General features: G+C 59.6%; 2 protein-coding genes across 15 annotated transcripts in view; one reads left to right on the top strand and one right to left on the bottom strand.

The window, feature by feature from the left end:
- The window catches only part of TMPRSS6 (transmembrane serine protease 6), a 41,400-nt gene extending 40,322 nt beyond the window's left edge, over window positions 1-1,078 (top strand). The window contains exon 17 of the mRNA XM_054543383.2: window positions 28-1,078. Within this exon, the coding sequence (XP_054399358.2) occupies window positions 28-186 (159 nt within the window). The 3' untranslated portion in view covers window positions 187-1,078. The remainder of the gene's footprint in view (window positions 1-27) is intronic.
- Window positions 1,079-2,879: 1,801 nt separating this feature from the next.
- Window positions 2,880-14,553, bottom strand: KCTD17 (potassium channel tetramerization domain containing 17). Of its 14 annotated transcripts, XM_003779543.5 has the most exons (9): window positions 14,327-14,550; window positions 13,069-13,177; window positions 9,862-9,953; window positions 8,784-8,879; window positions 6,811-6,936; window positions 5,347-5,446; window positions 5,094-5,165; window positions 4,640-4,730; window positions 2,880-3,745 (listed from the first exon to the last, which is right to left on the bottom strand). In XM_003779543.5, exons 1-9 carry the CDS (start codon window positions 14,534-14,536, stop codon window positions 3,676-3,678), a joined length of 966 nt encoding a protein of 321 aa, XP_003779591.1. In that variant the 5' UTR covers window positions 14,537-14,550; the 3' UTR covers window positions 2,880-3,675. The 14 variants fall into 14 exon arrangements, with proteins under 14 accessions (XP_003779591.1, XP_003779590.1, XP_024095898.1 ...); XM_003779542.5 differs by lacking the exon at window positions 5,094-5,165 and having other exon boundaries at window positions 14,327-14,548; XM_024240129.3 differs by lacking the exon at window positions 2,880-3,745 and having other exon boundaries at window positions 3,752-4,730; window positions 14,327-14,552.
- Window positions 14,554-16,519: the final 1,966 nt, after the last annotated feature.

Here is a 16,519-nt window from a genome sequence, read left to right as displayed (position 1 = left end):
CAGTCCTCTCTCCTTTCCCCCTTTCAGGGTGACTCGGGTGGTCCGCTGGTGTGCAAGGCACTCAGTGGCCGCTGGTTCCTGGCGGGGCTGGTCAGCTGGGGCCTGGGCTGTGGCCGGCCTAACTACTTCGGCGTCTACACCCGCATCACAGGTGTGATCAGCTGGATCCAGCAAGTGGTGACCTGAGGAACTGCCCCCCTACAAAGCGGGGCCCACCTCCTGGACTCAGAGAGCCGAGGGCAACTGCCAAGCAGGGGGACAAGTATTCTGGGGGGGGGGGGGGCGAGCGGGCCCTGTGGTGGCAGAAGGTGGCATCTTGTCTTGTCCCTGACGTCTGCTCCAGTGATGGCAGGAGGACGGAGGAGTGCCAGCAGCTGGGGGTCAAGACGTCCCCTGAGGACCCAGGCCCACACCCAGCCCTTCTGCCTCCTGGTTCGCTCTCCTCCGTCCCCTTCCTCCACTGCTGCCTAATGCAAGGAGGTGGCTCAGCAGCAAGAATGCTGGTTCTACATCCCCAGGAGTGTCTGAGGCATGCCCCACTCTGTACGGAGGCTGCTTGGGCAGCCTTGCCTCCAGAGAGCAGATTCCAGCTTCGGAAGCCCCTGGTCTAACTTGAGATCTGGGAATGGAAGGTGTTCCCATAGGAGGGGACCCTCAGAGCCCTGGCGACTGCCACGTGGGCCCGCTGCCACCGTAAGCCAAAAGGTGGGGAAGTCCTGACTCCAGGGTCCTTGCCCCACCCCTGCCTGCCACCTGGGCCCTCACAGCCCAGACCCTCACCGGGAGGTGAGCTCAGCTGCCCTTTGGAATAAAGCTGCCTGATCCAAGCCCCGCTGCTGGAGTTTGAATGCGGGGGAGCCAGGCACCAGCCTCATGCCCTTGACTGGAGCAGCCCCTGCTTCCTGCTCAGCCTGTTTGACAAGTGTCCAGAAGGCCAAGGTGGGCTCAGTGGCAGTGGGCGTGGCCACTGAGGGCTGGGGCCTCCAGGGCAGCTGCCCAGGTCCCAGAAGAAATGCCGGGAAGGCAATCATTTGGGGACCCTCAGGTCAGAGAGATGTGAGGAGCAATGGTCTCCTTTTGGAAACTTAGGAGGAAACTGAGGCTCAGAGAGGCGGTTAAGACATCCTCATGGTGGCACTGGGGGTTAGGAGTGGAGGTGGCATAGACTCCTGTCTCCCAGCTCCCTGTCTGCCAAGGCCCTCTCCAGTGCGACACTCACTCCCTTTGTGTTCTTTGAGCCACTGAATAAAGCCTCGGGCTCCAACCACGTGCCGGCACTGTGCTGGGGCCACAGGGGTGAAGGACCTGGCTCCTGACCCCAGGAGCAGTGGGAATGATCCAGTGGGAAGGGGCCGGAGGGGAGCGTGGACTGGGCAAGTCAAGGCAAGCTGCCTGGAGGCTGTGAGACTTGAGCTGGGGGTTCAGAGGTGGTCCAGGTGGGAATATCTGGGAAGGATATTCCAGGCAGGGAAGAGCATGTGCAAAGGCACTGTCCCGGAAGAATGAGGCACACTAGGACCCAGCAAGCCGAGTGAGTGTTAGAACAGAGCTTGAGAGGAGGACTCAAGAACTCAGAGGGGCGAACTGAGGCGGGAGAGCAGAGCCTGGGGTTGAGCCAAGGATTTGACCCTGAAAGCTCTGGGAAGCCACGGTGGGCTCTATAGCGTAGGAGTGACATGAATGGATTCACATTTCGGAACCAGCCTTGGCACCAGTGTGCAGGGAGCAGCAGGCAGGGAGGCTGGTTAGGAGGCCACTGCAGGATTCCAGGATGGAGAGGATGGGCCGGGACTGAGCAGCGCCATGGGATGGACTGAAGGATGATTTTGGACCCCTGCGGGCAGTTGTGATGGAGCCAGGGGGCCCGCTGGAGGTGAGGGTGGGTGGTCAAGTGTGGACAACTCTTTCTAGATGCCTAACTGGGAGCGGAAGGGAGAGAGGGAGCTTCAGAGGGGCCCTAGACTGAAGAGGGGTTTTTCTAACATGGGCGCTGCTGCCAGGTCTGTGGGTGAATGAGGCAGAAGGGGAACCAGGGACAGGGAGCACCCACCTGGGTCCTGCCAGGAGGAGCCGGAGCAGCTGGGTAGGCAGGGAGCGTCTCCAGAGCAGGTGGGCAGAACACACGCAGAATACCTTGGATGATCTGGAATCACCCTGGGCCCTACCTCAGTCTTCATTGGAATCCTGGAGGGCAGGGGACGTGTCATCTGTTCTCCTAACAAGCCTCCTGGTGACTCTTTTGCAAGGATAGTTGAACCCTAAAAGTGAGTCCAGCTTTGGAGTGGAGTGTCCTCAGGGGAAGTGGCAAGGCCCTCCAGGCTTGAGCTGGCAAGAGGGTGCCCCCGCCCCAGCCTGTGGAGGGCCTGCGCCTTAGGGGCTCACTGCCCGGCAGGATTTCCTCGAGCAGCGGGGAGGACTGGGGAGTTGAAGGAACTGGCCACGGTGGGTGGAGGGTCTGTGGTCTGGGCTGGGTCCAGCAGGCACAGACAAGGGAGAGGGCGGGGTGTTTATATTTCCCAGGATTTTGGGCAGAGGGGTGGCAGCAATAGGGAGGGATGGCGGTGGCCCAGGTGTCAGAGTAGAAGTGGAGGGGGCGTCCTGAGAGGTTTAGGATGTGGCAGAGGCAGCCCAGGGCTCTCCCTAGAGTTCTGTTTTCTGGCTTCCGGCCAGGTAGGGCAGGTGCTCTGGTATCCGGCCCCAGGGCAAAGGATATAGCCAGTTCCCCAAGCCCTCCCTGCAACACACACAGGAAAATGACAACAGGGCAGCGTCCCTGGGCTTTCGGGACAAAGCCGTGTTCCTTTGGACCAGTCTACCACACCTTTAGTTTAGCCCCGACCCCAAAAGTGGCCCAGAGAAAGAGAGGGCAACAGCCAGGCTGGGCTGTTCCTTTGGGTTTTATTACATGGCGGGGTCGGACACAGCTGAGAAGCAAGGACCCATCCCGGGAAGTCAAACACAGGAGGGCCCCTGGCTCAGCCGCCATACCCATTTTCCCCGGGCAGTTCCTGAGTCCTCCACCGCCCCTGCCCAGCCCCTTCTGCTGCCTCTCCCCACCCTCCAGGCCAGGCGCTGGGCCAGCAATGCAAATGGCTGGGGGTGGGATTACCAAGGAGAAGTCCAAGCCACCTACCCCTACTCTGCCAGGCCAGCTCCCCACAACCTGCATCCCCAATACCTGAATCTCCATTTGCAAACACAGTGTTACGCCCAGGGGTCGGGCTGGGTCCTTCCCATCCCAGGGCAGCTGAAGGTGGGCGGCCCCTATATACTGCCTGAGGGCCTTCAGGGACTTTGCTCCTCTGCGCACCCTCACAACAACCCTGTGAGGTAGGTGGGGTGGGAGGAGTGACCCCCTGGACTAAGGCTCAAGGAGGCAATGTGACTGGGCCACGAAGGAGCGCATCCACCATGCAGCAGGGGAGCCCGGGAGAGGGGACGCAGGTGCCGGAGAGACACAGCCAGACATTGCCACGCATCTGCCATGAGCAGTTGACTCTGCCCAGAGGTCCTGGGGCCCACCTTGGGCCTTAAGAGGTCCCAGGGGGCCCCCGCCCCGCCCCTGCAGGCAGGGGTAAGTCACAGCCCCACGGGTGCAGACAGAGGAGGCCGGGGAGAGGGCGCTTCTTCCTTCTCAGGCCCGGGGCCCACCCCATGGTACAAAAATAAAGGATTTCAGATGGGAACCCCAAGTCCCTGGAGGTGATCTGGGGCCTCACATCCGGGTGCCTCTGGCTTGTAACAGCTAGAAAAAAAAGAGGGGAAGGGCAGGAGGATGGGAGGGGAGGAGGTGGGGCCGGTAAGGAGGGGGTGATGCAGGGCCAGGGGGCGGAGAGGAGATTGAAGGGTGGGGGAGAGGGAGAGAGAGAGAGGCAGTTGAGTCACAGGCTTCCTTCTGGAGGAGGGGGTGGGGCTGAGGCCCAAAGAAGGTGGATTCAGAACTGAGTTGCGGGGAGCAGGAAGGGCACCCCAACTAACCCATCCAGGAGCCCCATGCCCCGTCTTGGGCTCGGTGTCGGCCACCTACAGAGGCCAGATTCTGCCAAGACTCTGAAGCAGGTGGGATGGGGGTTGGTCAGGGCTAGGAGAGGCACTGATGCCCCAGGCGAAAGAAGCCACGGAGAGCAGCTGTCTGTCCCCATTTTAGAGGCAATTGTGGCCCAGAGAGGGACAGTGACTTGCCCAAGGTCACAGAGCAGGCAGAAAAGAGTGGGGTGGGGGGCTTGTGGGCACACGGCCAGGGCTTTTTCTGCCACTCTGCAATCCTTAAGCCACTCTGGCTGACACTTCATAGGCCAATGGTATCCAAAAGTGGCGTGTCCTCCCCATCCCCACAGAAATAGGGGATGCCACAAGGCAGTGACACAGGAGCTCCTGGATGTGCAGGGACTCGGCCAGGGCCTCTGCTTCAGCGGTCCCTCCCTCCCCACCAGCCTGGCTCTGGTGCTGATGGGCTGGTAGGAAAGTTCCCACTCCCTAACTTTCTTCTCCTCTCAGAGCCTCACCCCCAAGGCCAAGGTCGGATGAGAAACTTTGGTGGGTGGAGATAATCAGCCTAAAGCTCGGCTCAAGTCCAAGGATCAAGAGATAAGCACCCTCCTCGCTCCACCCCTCCCTCCAGCACCGCCAAGCTACAAACCAGGGATGGCAGCTCTGGGGGCGGGCGAGGGGCCGAGGAGAAGCCCTCACTGCAAGCTCAGCCTCAGGTCTGAGAGGGTGCGGACGGGAACCTGCAAGGAGGAAACGTGAGGAGGAGGCCGGGAGGAGAGGAGGCGGGGCAGGGCCTGCAGCCAGGGCCCAGCCTCAGAGGTGCCCGGCAGGGTTGGTGGGCACAGAGGAGGTGCAGCTGCGCCCCTCCTCCCCAGGCTGGGAGGCAGGAGGTACCAGAAGGGGCGCAGGAGGCGGCAGGCAGGACGCTCTGGGATGCAGGGCCAGGGGGCCTGGGTGGAGGGCACGGGAGGCTGGGACCAGGGCAGACCCGGGATGGAGGCGTGAGCAGGCAGAGAGAAAACCCGGACAGGGGCAGAGAGGGAAGAGGCAGGGTGCAGATGAGATCCAGGAGGAAGAAGAGGTGGATGAAGATGAGGCAGGACCTCCAGCGGGAAGCGGAGGAGGAGGCAGTGGTGGGAGGGAGAAAAGGTTAGCGGGATCCTGAGATGACTGGGCTGCAAAGAGAAAGTGAGAGAAGGGATGGTTATGCGGGTGAGGCGCCAGGCAAGTGGCTGAGCTAACCCTGGTGCCCCCCCAGCAGCCCCGGGGCCCCCGGTTCTGCAGCTGGCTCCAGCAAGGAGTGGGCGGGAGGCTCCGGCTTTGCTTAGCAATCATCCTCCTGGGGGTTGGCTGCACCTTTCTCCTGTGCATCTGCCTCCACCTGCACCTGTTCCACCTCCACCTCCTCCACCTCCTCCTCCTGCTGCTGCTGCTCCTCCAGCTGCTCCTCCGTGCTCTGTGAACCAGCCGGCGGACCCAGGGAAGAAAGAGTGGAGACACTAACAGAGGGGCCAGGGCCTGCTGGCTATCCCCAAAGACCCGGTCTCAGGCAAGGTGAAAGGGACCTCGGGAGAGGGGAGGGCTCCAGCCACAGAAGCTGGGGGCATCTTCTCCTGTCCCCTGGGCAGATTGGGGAGGGCCTGGGGAAAGCAGCTGAGGATGGGGTGCTGTGGGCATGCTCCAGGGTCAGCCTGGCGCTGTTACATAGAGCGAGGCTGGAGGGAGGGGATGAAGCAGAACAGGGAGGGTGTGGGACTGGGGTATCCCTGAGGGGTGCCTGGGAAGGCCTTGTTTGGAAAGACTGCTCCTGAGTAGAAATGTGGCCAAGGAAGCCCCAGGGCAGACACCACCCAGATCTGGGATGCCAGCCAGTCTCTGACACCCCAGGTCCGGGGGCTTTGGCCCAAAGAGGCAGAAGGAGCAGTCTCGCTCTGCACCCTTGCAGGGCAGCGTCAGCCCTGGCAGTGGTGGGGGTGGGTGGGCAGGCAGGGTGTGTCACAGCAGGACAGGGAGGCAGGCAGACAGACAGGAAGCCAGAGGTAAGCCTCCACTGTGCAGGGGCGGGCCCCAGGAGGAGCAGCCTGCCTTCTTCCCAGCCTGGTTCACGCCTGCTCTGTGGCTCTGCGAAGGCCCCTGGGACTTCCCACAGCACTGGGTCCAGGGTGGCAGGACCCCCGCTCAGCCCTCTCCCCACAGTGGTACAGTGGATGCTGCCAGGGCGCTCTCGGGAGGCTGCCTCAACAGGCCAGGCAGACACACAGAACTGGCGGCCACCAGGCTGCCCCCATCCTGCAGAGCGGCCAAGGAGGGGGCCTGGGAAAGGGGCAGGATTTACGGCGGTGGCTTCCTCATCCTGACATGCACCTGTCCCTGGGGAATAAACGGCCATTTGGGATCTCAGAAGTTCCAGGCTCCAAGGCACTACAGAGTATGTGATCCTCCCTTCTCACTTCAGAGAGCGCAGCAAAGGTGCTGGGAGAGGACAAGCCCTGTCCTAAGTCACACAGAGAGTGCCACACTGTGCCCTGACCCCTAGTCCATGCCACAGTGCCCGGTGGCCACTAAGCAGCCCCCTTCATGCAGCCTCTGAGTCCACACTGGCCGCACCCTGGGAATGCTCTCATTTCATTGCTCCCAGCCTGGGCCTGGGTAACGGCGGGTGGCATGGGATGGATGGCGGTGGCTGTGAGCATGGGGTTGTGCATGGGCAGCGGCGGGAGAGAGGTGGAGGGATGGTGCAGGCGCAGGGGTGGGACAGGTGGGGAGGGTGGAGGGAGACAGGAGCCTTCTCTGGACACGGGCTGAGGCGGGTGGGCTCACCTTGGTTTTGCGGCTGGACTCTGAGCTCAGCCCGTTCGGGGAGCTGTGGAGCTCCTTGGACACCACACACAGGAACTCTGCCTGGTCCTCGCTGCCGTAGTTGTAGGAGGAGCCGATGTTCACCAGCTAGAGGGGCGGAGCATGGGGAGAAAAATGCAGGTTGGTGTTGGGGGCCATGGGGCAGGGTACGACAGACCTCGGCGCTCAAATCAAGATACCAGCTCAGGTCCTAATCTTGCGGCTTGTCGGGCCCACTCCTGGGTTTGTAGAGGGCACCTCTGGGCAGGAAGGTAGAGTGTTCCCCCTTGCAACCTGTGCCTGTGGTCTGTGCCCGAGGACCAGCCTCTCCTCCTGGCTTGGCTGGCCCGATCCCTGGTGGAGGGTGGCAGCATTACCGCCGTCCCCACCACCACCTCCAGCCTAGCCCCAGAGCCAGGGGGCCCTTTTCTAAACGCAGGCAGAGGCCTCTACAGGGCGGCTGTCCCCCATTCTAGATGTGGCTGACGCAGCCCCAGGTCAAGGTTGCAGGGTGGCACTGGCAAGGTGGAGCCCCACAGAATATTCCCTTCACTCCTGGAAGCAGAGGTGGGACAGGTGGTCCACTCCTGAGACCAAAGGGCAAATAACCAATGGTCCCTGGCCTGCTTGCTCAGCCTCTGAGAGCCTGTGCAATTGCCAAAGACACCCAGAGGCTCTCAGAGTGGCCCTGCCCTTGTTCCAGGGTCCCTAGAATAACCACGCCCACAGAGCCCTTCTGGCTAATAAGAAAGTTCTTTCAGGTGATGAGTCTGAGCGGCCACCAGGCTGCCCCCATCCTGCAGAGCGGCCAAGGTGATGAGTCCCCTGAAGCGAATCTCAGGCCTGCTGAAGGCCTCACAGCTAGGAAGGGGTGGAGCAGGGAATGGCATCGGGGATCCCAAGTCCTCTCTGAGTGTTGCAGACTTCAATATGGATTTCTAATGATTTGCATGACACTAATGCCAACATAGGGAGTCCTACGGAGGGCTATAAGCTTTACTGATGGCCCTTCTAATCTCACAACAGTGCTACAGAGGAGGTCCTGTTAGCCCACTTCCCCGATGAGGGAACTGGGGACCGCAGAGGAGGTGTAACTTGCCCAAGGTGGCAAGCATGTCCGTGGCGAGGTCTAGAGGTGAAGCCAGGCCTCTGGCTCTGCACTAGGCCCATTCTTCCATCCCTCCAGGCCATCCTGGGGGCTCCGACCTTCTGCCTTGCAGTCTCCATGTGCCAGGGAACGTGTGGGTGGGCATGGAGAAAGGCTAGCCAACCCCCTCTCCTTCTCTAAAGGCACGTTTGACCCTGGGCTCACTTTCTGGCTCTGCTCCTCTGGCAACTTGAGAGGTGGGAGGTCAGCTGCATGACTAGGGATAAAGTCCCTCGGGATAAGGATCTCCCGATGGGTAAACTGCATCTGGACTGGGAGGAACCACCATTCACTGTAAAGACCTCACGGGAAGGCACTGCTTTGGGCTCCCTTGCATGTTGCAATGCCGGCCACTGGGCATGTCCCCTGCGGAGACCCTGAAAACTGCGTCAGGAACTGCTATGATCGCATGATCCTGACTCTGAGTTCTAAGAGGTACTGACTCAAGGTAGACTCCACTCACCTATGTGGATCTGGTCTCCTTGCACCTGAGCTGTCCTTCGGGGACCACAGACTCACTCATGCCGCCAGACAGATCACCACCCGGTTGCTGTGAGGACTCCCACCAACAAGGACACCCCGTGCTGTCCTGTGGCCACTGGGGCTCCTATCCTCTCTCTCTTGGTCAACCTGCCACCAAGTGTGGTCTCTCCTAACCTTGTTTAGTTTGATTTCAGAAGAACCCTGGGGTGAGGGGGACTGTGGTGGGGAACCCAAGGCTGGGGCTGCAGGAAGGGAGGGGCCTGCTTGGTCAGAGGCTAGGAGGTCCCAGGGTGGTCCTGGTGGCACGCCCCTGTCCCCAGCGCACCTGCTCGAAGCGCCAGCCATCAGACATGGTGGAGACCATTTGCGTGAGCTCCTCCTCCTGGCACTGCAGCACGCGGTACACGTGTTTGGGCGGGACCTGTGGGCAGAAGGGTCACATAGAGGGCACCTGTGGGAGCACCAGGCACCCCAGGAGGGGCATGAGCACCTGCTGCCACTACCTCCGCAACATACCCAAAGAAGAAGAGAGGGAGAGAAAGAAGAGGTGGTTGGGGGGAGGCAGCCATGCTCTGAGCACCTGCTCCTCACTAGGCATTCACCAGGCACCATCTCACTTAATCCTTCCAAGAATCCTAGGCATTATGGGACTTTCCATTGAGGCTCAGAGAGGTCCAGTTACTTGCCCAAGGTCACCCAGCTCAAGGGTGAAGGAGACAGAACCGGAACACGGGTAATTCAAGAACATGGGTGGGGCTTAGGGAACTTTCTGGGTCACCCTCAAGGAGTCAGGCCCTCAAGGAGACACGAAGCCTCCCCTCTTTGATCCCCTGGGCCTGAGAAATGGTTCCTCACTACCTGTCCCCCAACCCTCACACATCCCCCAGAGTAGGCGGAAAATCTCTCTCCCTCCTCCTGCAGACTGGCCAGGGAGGCCCAGGCTCCAAGCTCACAAACACCAGCCCCAACAGCCTGTGCCGAGCCCACCAGGCGACCATCTCATGCCGTGAAATGCACAATTTGCTAATCCTGCATTGCCTTCTGCAGGGCACCCCGTACCTCCACACGGACCCCCTTCTGCCTATGAGGAAGGGATGGGTGTGCCATTCCCACCCCTCTCTATCCCATAAGAGAAAATCAGTGTCTAGAGAGAGTGAGCCTGGCCCAACACACAGCAAATGGGGCTGAGACAGGGACTGAACCCCAGTGTCCGTCTCCGAGTCTGGGGCTGTGCTGGGCAGCCTGGGAGCCCAACCATGCCTCTCCTTACAGGCCAACTCGGCCTCCCCATGACAAACACTGATCCTGTCTCTCCCAACCTCCTCTGCCTCCCGCCCCGTCTCTCAGCCTCCCTCTCCCCACCAGCCCCTTCCCTGGCCATGTGTGCTGCCCCTGCTCCCGACCTGGGTGACTGTGTAGTCCTTCTCTTCCATCCGGTCTTTGATGATGCGGATCAGCGGGCCGATGTTGTAGAACTCGGCTTCCTCCAGGACCCCTGGCACAGACGGAACAGATCCCAGGTCACTCCTTCTGCCTCCATGCCCCATTCTCCTCTTGTTCCCTCCACCCCGAAACCCACCTCCCGCTCTGGTCACCGGCCCTGAGGGTGAGCTGAGTGTCTGTGAGTTTAGGCGTCAAGTAAGAGGGAGCATTTCCTTCCTTGGATCCCACACTTCCTGTGGAAGGGGCTGAGAGGCTGCCACACAGCTCTGCTGTGCTGAGCGCAGTGACCCAGGGGTACCTGCCAGGCCACAGTCTGGGGCAGCTTTAGGGCTATCAAGAGACAGCAGGGTCACTGGGACTGATCCCCAGAATGTCACCATGAGCAGGGCCTTGCCTGACCCCCGATCATGTGCTCCTATTTATTAAGCACATTCTAAGTGCCAGGTGCATTACATTTTTGAATTCTCAGAACTAGAAGGAGGTACTTTCATCATCCGCATTGAACAACTGGGAAAACTGAAGCTCCCAAAGAGAAGCAGCTTGTCCAAGGTCACACAGCTGGTAAGCGCCAGAGGGAACTCAAGTGCCGCAGACTCCAGAGCCCATGTCTCCCCACTGTAAGCACATACCCTTGTGTCCATGCATTCCCCCCACTGCCTCACCTTACAGTTTGCAACACCCCGCACGAGCTCATCACAAGTCCCAGGGATATGAGGAGAGCAGGCATTACTGTCCCCATCTTACAGTTAAGTTAATCTGGGAGATGAAGAAGTCAGCCCACCAGTGAAGCGATGAGCTTGCAGCTGTTTTGACTCCCTTAGGCTCCCAGAAGGCAGGGGACCTTTGGGCCCTTTCCTTGACTGGCCTCTGGGCTCCCTGGGGACAGAGCTCATTATGAGCGGAATGTGTGTGTTCCCCAAAAATCCACCTGCTGAAAACTGTGATGGGATTAGGAGGGGAGGTAATGAGATCATGGGGGTAGAGTCCCCAGGGTGGGATCAGTCTTCTTATAAGAAAGGCTAATTGGATGTGAGGGCGATCTGGCTGGGACATCTGTCACTCCACTGATCACCAGGGTTGATTTAGCTGATCTGGCTGGCTAGGTGCATGTCCCCTTCCTCCCTCACTGCTCCAGGTGTGTCCCTTCCGAAGCTGTGAGCTCCATTGAAGGGGGCGACCACCCCTGATAGAGGAGGACCGGTCTTTGGTCAAGGGTATGTGAGTAGCTGCACTCTCCTGCTAGAACCTCCAAACAAGCTCTCGAGAAGGGGCGGGCGGGTGCTAGCTCCCTCTCTTTCTGCCACATGAGGACACAACAAGAAGTCAGCAGTCTGCAGTCCGGAAGAAAGTCCTCACCAGAACCTGCCACAGTGCCCTGATCTCAGGTTTCTAGCCTCTAGGACCAAGAGAAATAAATTTCTGATTTTCACAAGCCACCCAATCTATGGTACTTCATGATTGCAGCCTGAAATGGCTAAGATGGGGCTCACATTTCTGATCTGCCCTCTGTCCCCGGTGCCCACACAGGACCAAACACAGAGCAGGAGGTCAGGGAGTGCTGCTGCCTGATTATGAGAATTATCCCCAGTGCCCTGGGCGGAGCCCTGCAGGTGACAGACAGCTAGCACCACATCCCACATCCTCCGGCCAGGCACTGAGCTCCATGCTGTACTATTAACTCCTTTTATCCTCATGACAGCTCGGCGAGGTGGGTGCTATGGTCCCCCATTTCACAGATGGGGGCATGCAGGCACAGAGGGGTTAGGTCACTTTCTCAGTGTCACACAGCTAGTAAGTCTCCTCTCAGATCCTCTATCCCCTGGATGAGCTCTAGCCCTGTGTGATCCCCTAGCCCCCGGATAGCCCTGTGTGATCCCCTAACCCCCAGATAGCCCTGTGTGATCTCCTAGCGCCCGGATAGCCATGTGTGATCCCCTAGTCCCCAGATAACCCTGTCTGATCCTCTAGCCCCCGGACAGCCCTGTCTGACAGTGTGGGAATAGCAGGGCTTTGAGAACACAGGGCGTGTAAACAGGTGCTGGCTGTGACGCAGCTGAGGTGTTTACTTCCCTCCCGATGGGGCCTGCTCCTGAGCCTAGGCCACGCCCATGGTATCTGTGCTTCCCTTAGGGATTAACAGGCAAGCTGTGGGGGCTCTGCAGGGCCAGGCACCTACAGTGGACTCTGGTGTTGTGGTCCTGACCTACTACAGAGTTGCTGGGCCTCCAGACCTCTGTGTCCCATAGGGCTCAGGGAGGGCAGACCGTGGCCCAGAGCAGGAAGGCACGCACAGGTGCTGTTTGTGCACGGGATTCATGACATCTCCCTCCAGAAGGCAGATCACCGCCCCCATTTAACAGATACCAGTGGAGACGCAGTGAGGAGAAGTGACATGTTCAAGCTGGTCTGGCTGGATCAGCGGACCGAGAGCCACACCCTGTGTCCCAAAGAAGAGTTAACTTGGCACTGACTGTAGTCCTTGCCCCTGGCTGCGGCTCTGCTAACAGGTCGTTCTCCCAGACATGGCTTCCCCACTGTTTGTTAGGCCCAGATATGGGCATATCCAGGGCCTCAGCCACCTAGGCCTGGGGATAACCAAAGCCCCACTGGGAAGCAGACTCCCCCCTCCCCTGCCTCCACCCACAGCCAGCACTGTGCCGCACAGGCTGCCAGACTTAGTGAACAGTCACCCGCTCCACCCACTTACAAGCCCTCACCAGGCACAATTTGAGATACTGGATCAGCCAGAGAAAGAGAGAGAGAGCTCTCCCCATGCCTGTCAACATTGCATTCCTGTCACCCCAGCCTCCGGATGTGACCATCCACACCTGGCTTCCTAGGAGGCCAGAGAGAAAGGGCATCATAGCTCACAGCAGAGGCCACAGGGCCTCCCTGACTTCCTCTATCCCCTGCACATGTGTCTCTTCACCTCCCTGACGGTACCCAGGGAAAGCTTGAGCCCGTCCGCTTGGCAGAGCCCCAGGCTAGGCGCAGGCAGATGCTCGGGAATCAGCCCCGTCCGATTGGGAAGAGGTAGGAAACAACCAAGCAGGCAGATGGCTGTCCTGGTTGTCCAAATGGCTTGGGGCCTCCACAGAGGGCCCTGGCAGGCTGCATAAGGCCAGACTAGGATGTGGGTCCCAGGCCAGCCCTCTGGACCAACTCACCCTCCTCAGCCATGTCCTTGTCCAGCACCAGCTTGCCATGCCGGAGGAAGTTCAGGATGGGCCCGAAGTAGGTGGGGTCACGGTCAATGAGGTAGGCCCCGGTCTCATCCTATGGAGGTGAGGGATGCTCGGTGAGAGAAGAGTGAGACTTCTCCCCGGCCAACCCCGCAAACGCACAGAGAGGGAAGGAGAGTCGAGGGAGAGCTCTTCCCTGGATGGAGCAGGCACAAAGGAGCAAAAAGGCATTGGGGTCAGATGGACCTGAGTTCAAGCCCTGCTTCTGACTTTTCCTGAATGTGTGACTTTAGGCTAATGATTTGGCCTCTTTGAGCCTCACTCCTCTCCCCATAATCAGGAGTTGCTGTGAGCATCCGGTGAGAGGAGGTTTGAGTGGCAACTGGCCCAGCACAGGGCTCGGCGAATGTCCCTCTTGGAGGCTGTCCCCTGAAGCCAGCCCCATTGTCGCCCCAGGTCCCTAGGCTTTCAGGGGACGTTTACAAGTTTCCAAAGGAGTCACTATCTCACTGGACACTCGGGCGGGCAGGGAGGCAGGGTGGGCTTCCATGCGACTCTACAGAGAGATCGGAGACATTGAGAGGTGAGGCGACTTGCCAAAGGCCACAGCATCAGAGAGTCCCGGATGGGGGACAGGAGACCTTAGAGGTCATCTTCAGACCAGCCCTTCGTGTTACAGATGAGGAAGGAGGCTGAGCGCAGTGCAGGGAAGGGTCCGACTCAAGGTCGCGGCAGGTAGTGTGCAGCAGAGTCAGGGTGGGTGCTCAGAAATAGCGTCCGCTGGGCCAACGCTCCTTCTAGATTCAGCCCGCTCAGAAGGCGCCCCAGGGCTCCTCCATACAGCTAGCTCCCTGCACCCCTCCGCCACCCACATCCCAAAGAGCGGGAGAAGTAGCCTCGTCGACTCCTTCCTCAGAGCAGGAGTCCCCTTTGGGAGGGAGGAAAGGTCCCAGGTCTCTCCCTGTCCACAGCCCCGAAGGAGAAGGAGAGGCCCCGATCCAGGGCGGCTCGAGAGCTTCTAATGGCCGCGGCCTGCGTTGTCCGGTTGCCACGGCAATGGGCACATCCCTCACTACCAGACCCACCTCCCCCTCCCCTCCTCCTGCCGCTTCTTCCCGCCTCCAGTTCCTCGGAAATGAACCCAGCCGGGTCCCCAGCCTGGCGGGCGAGCCAGGCCCGACAGCCCCGCGTCGGGCGAGCGGAGGACCCACCGCCCGCTCGCCGCCCACCCCGGGGGCCTCACCCGGTCGGACTGCAGCTCTTCCCCCTGGCACAGGCGGCTGAGGAAGGACTTCTGCTCGCGGCACAGCGTCTGCCGGGTGGTCAGGAACACCGTGCCCCCCACGTTGAGCCGCACCCACTTGCCCCAGCCGCCTGCGGCGCGGCCGCCCGCCCCCGCCGGCGGCGCTGCCTCCCCGGCCTCCATCCTCATCGCCGGCCGCGGCGTCTGCATCCTCCTCCCGGGCGCTGCGGGCGGGCGGGGACCTAACGCGGGGCAGGCCGGGAGCTGTAGTCCGCGCCTCCTGGCTCCGCGTGGGCGGCGGGCGGCGGGGAGGGTCCCGCCCCGCGCTGCTCCCGCCCCGCGCTGCTCCCGCCCCGCGCTGCTCCCGCCCCGCGCTGTTCCCGCCCCCGGTCCCGCCTCGCTTCGCCCTTCGCCGCAGTTCCGCAGTCTGGGCTGGTGAAGATGCCCTCTGGCCAAATAACTATGTATGGGGAAGGTCGAACTCCCGGCCTCTGGGAAAAGAATGAGGGCTTCCCCAAATCTGCAGTCCTCCCATCGGTCCGAGCATTCTCGTTTTTCCCTCGTGCTGTCTCCGTCATCCAACAGCTGATAAGGGAAGAAACTTTCCCCTCCAGGAATCCCCATAGCATTGACCCGCATGTGTTTCGTCATATTTTTTCATTTGCCCTTTGTGTGTATAGGGGTGGGGGCGGGGTGGGTGGGAGTAGGTTCTTTCCCTCACCTGAGTTCTTGGAGAACGACATAGCTGGACTTGAGGTTGGCTGAGCACCTGTATGCCAGACACTTTGTGTATGTGCGTTATGCATTTAAGCTCTCAGCAGCCCTGTGAGTCTCGTATTTTGGGCTATACTCATTTTACAGATGAAGTCACAGAAGCGAAGTGACCGCCCTACTCACATTGCTGGTGAGTGAGTACCCACCAAGGCCTCTTTCCTGCTCCCCGACCATGGAATGGCAGGGATCCTTGGGAAGGACTTCTAAGGAGGAAGAGTAGAGCAGGCCCTGAATCCGAGTCAGGAGAACTGAGTTTTCATTCTGGCTTTGGCCGTTCTCAGTTTTTCCAAGTCCTCCCCAAGAAGGAGGAGGGATTGGTTCTGCGGGTGGCTTTCTGAGTTATTCCCCAGTTAACTTGGAGGGGGACCGTCATTCTGTGGACCCCAGGATGGGGGAAGGGAGCAGTTCCTCATGTGGTTCGGGACCAGGGAGGGACAAGGACTGACGAGGAATCTGTCTCCTTAGCTTCCTCTCCTTAGTGGTTTCAGTCCTGGTCCTGGCCTATGGGGGAGAGGTCTGGGGCTCCTCTCACTGATCTAGTGTCACACACAGCTGGCCCGAACACTGGGCATCCTGGCCCTGTGCTGGGAGAAGTTTCCCTGTTACCACCCAATGCCCTGCTTTCTGCATAAGGCTTTTCTCCTTGGCAGGGAGTGGATCAAAGGTGTACTGGAATCCTGCTACTTAAAATTCACTAGGTGTGTCCTGAGCAACTTCCTCTCTGAGCTTTGGCTTTCTCTCTTGCCAAATGAGATTTACAATAGTTGTGACCCCAGAGCATTGTTGTGAAGATTGAGTTATGAAATGTCTATAAACACGTAGCATAGGCTGGGTGCGGTGGCTCACACCTGTAATCCCAGCACTTTGGGAGGCCAAGGCTCGCTTGAGCCCAAGAGTTCAAGACCAGCCTGGACAGCATAGTAAGACCCCTATCTCTCTCTCTCTCTCTCTCTCTTTTTTTTTTTTTTTCTTTTTTGAGATACAGTCTCACTCTCTCACCCGGACTGGAGTGCAGTGGCACCATCTCGGCTCACTGCAACCTCTGCCTTCTGGGTTCAAGCAATTCTCATGCCTCAGCCTCCTGAGTAGCTGGGATGACAGGCATGTACCACCACGCCTGGCTAATTTTTGTATTTTTAGTAGAGATAGGGTTTCACCACGTTGGCCAGGCTGGTTTTGAACTCCTGAGCTCAAGTGATCCTCCCCCTTTGGCCTCCCAAAGTGCTGGGATTACAGGTGTGAGCCACCACGCCTGGCCCCCATCTCTATTTTAAAAAAATAAAGTGATAGAAAACCAAAAAAACAGCCGGTGGCTCACGCCTGTAATCCTAGCATTTTGGGAGGCCGAGGCAGGCGGATCACAAGGTCAGGAGTTCGAGACCAGCCTGACCCACATGGTGAAACCCCTTCTCTACTAAA

Source organism: Pongo abelii, chromosome 23 (genome assembly GCF_028885655.2).
Source record: "Pongo abelii isolate AG06213 chromosome 23, NHGRI_mPonAbe1-v2.0_pri, whole genome shotgun sequence".
Taxonomy (NCBI): Eukaryota; Metazoa; Chordata; class Mammalia; order Primates; family Hominidae; genus Pongo; species Pongo abelii.
The sequence above is the reverse complement of the archived record's forward strand: the minus strand, read 5'-3'. Positions and strand labels throughout refer to the sequence as shown.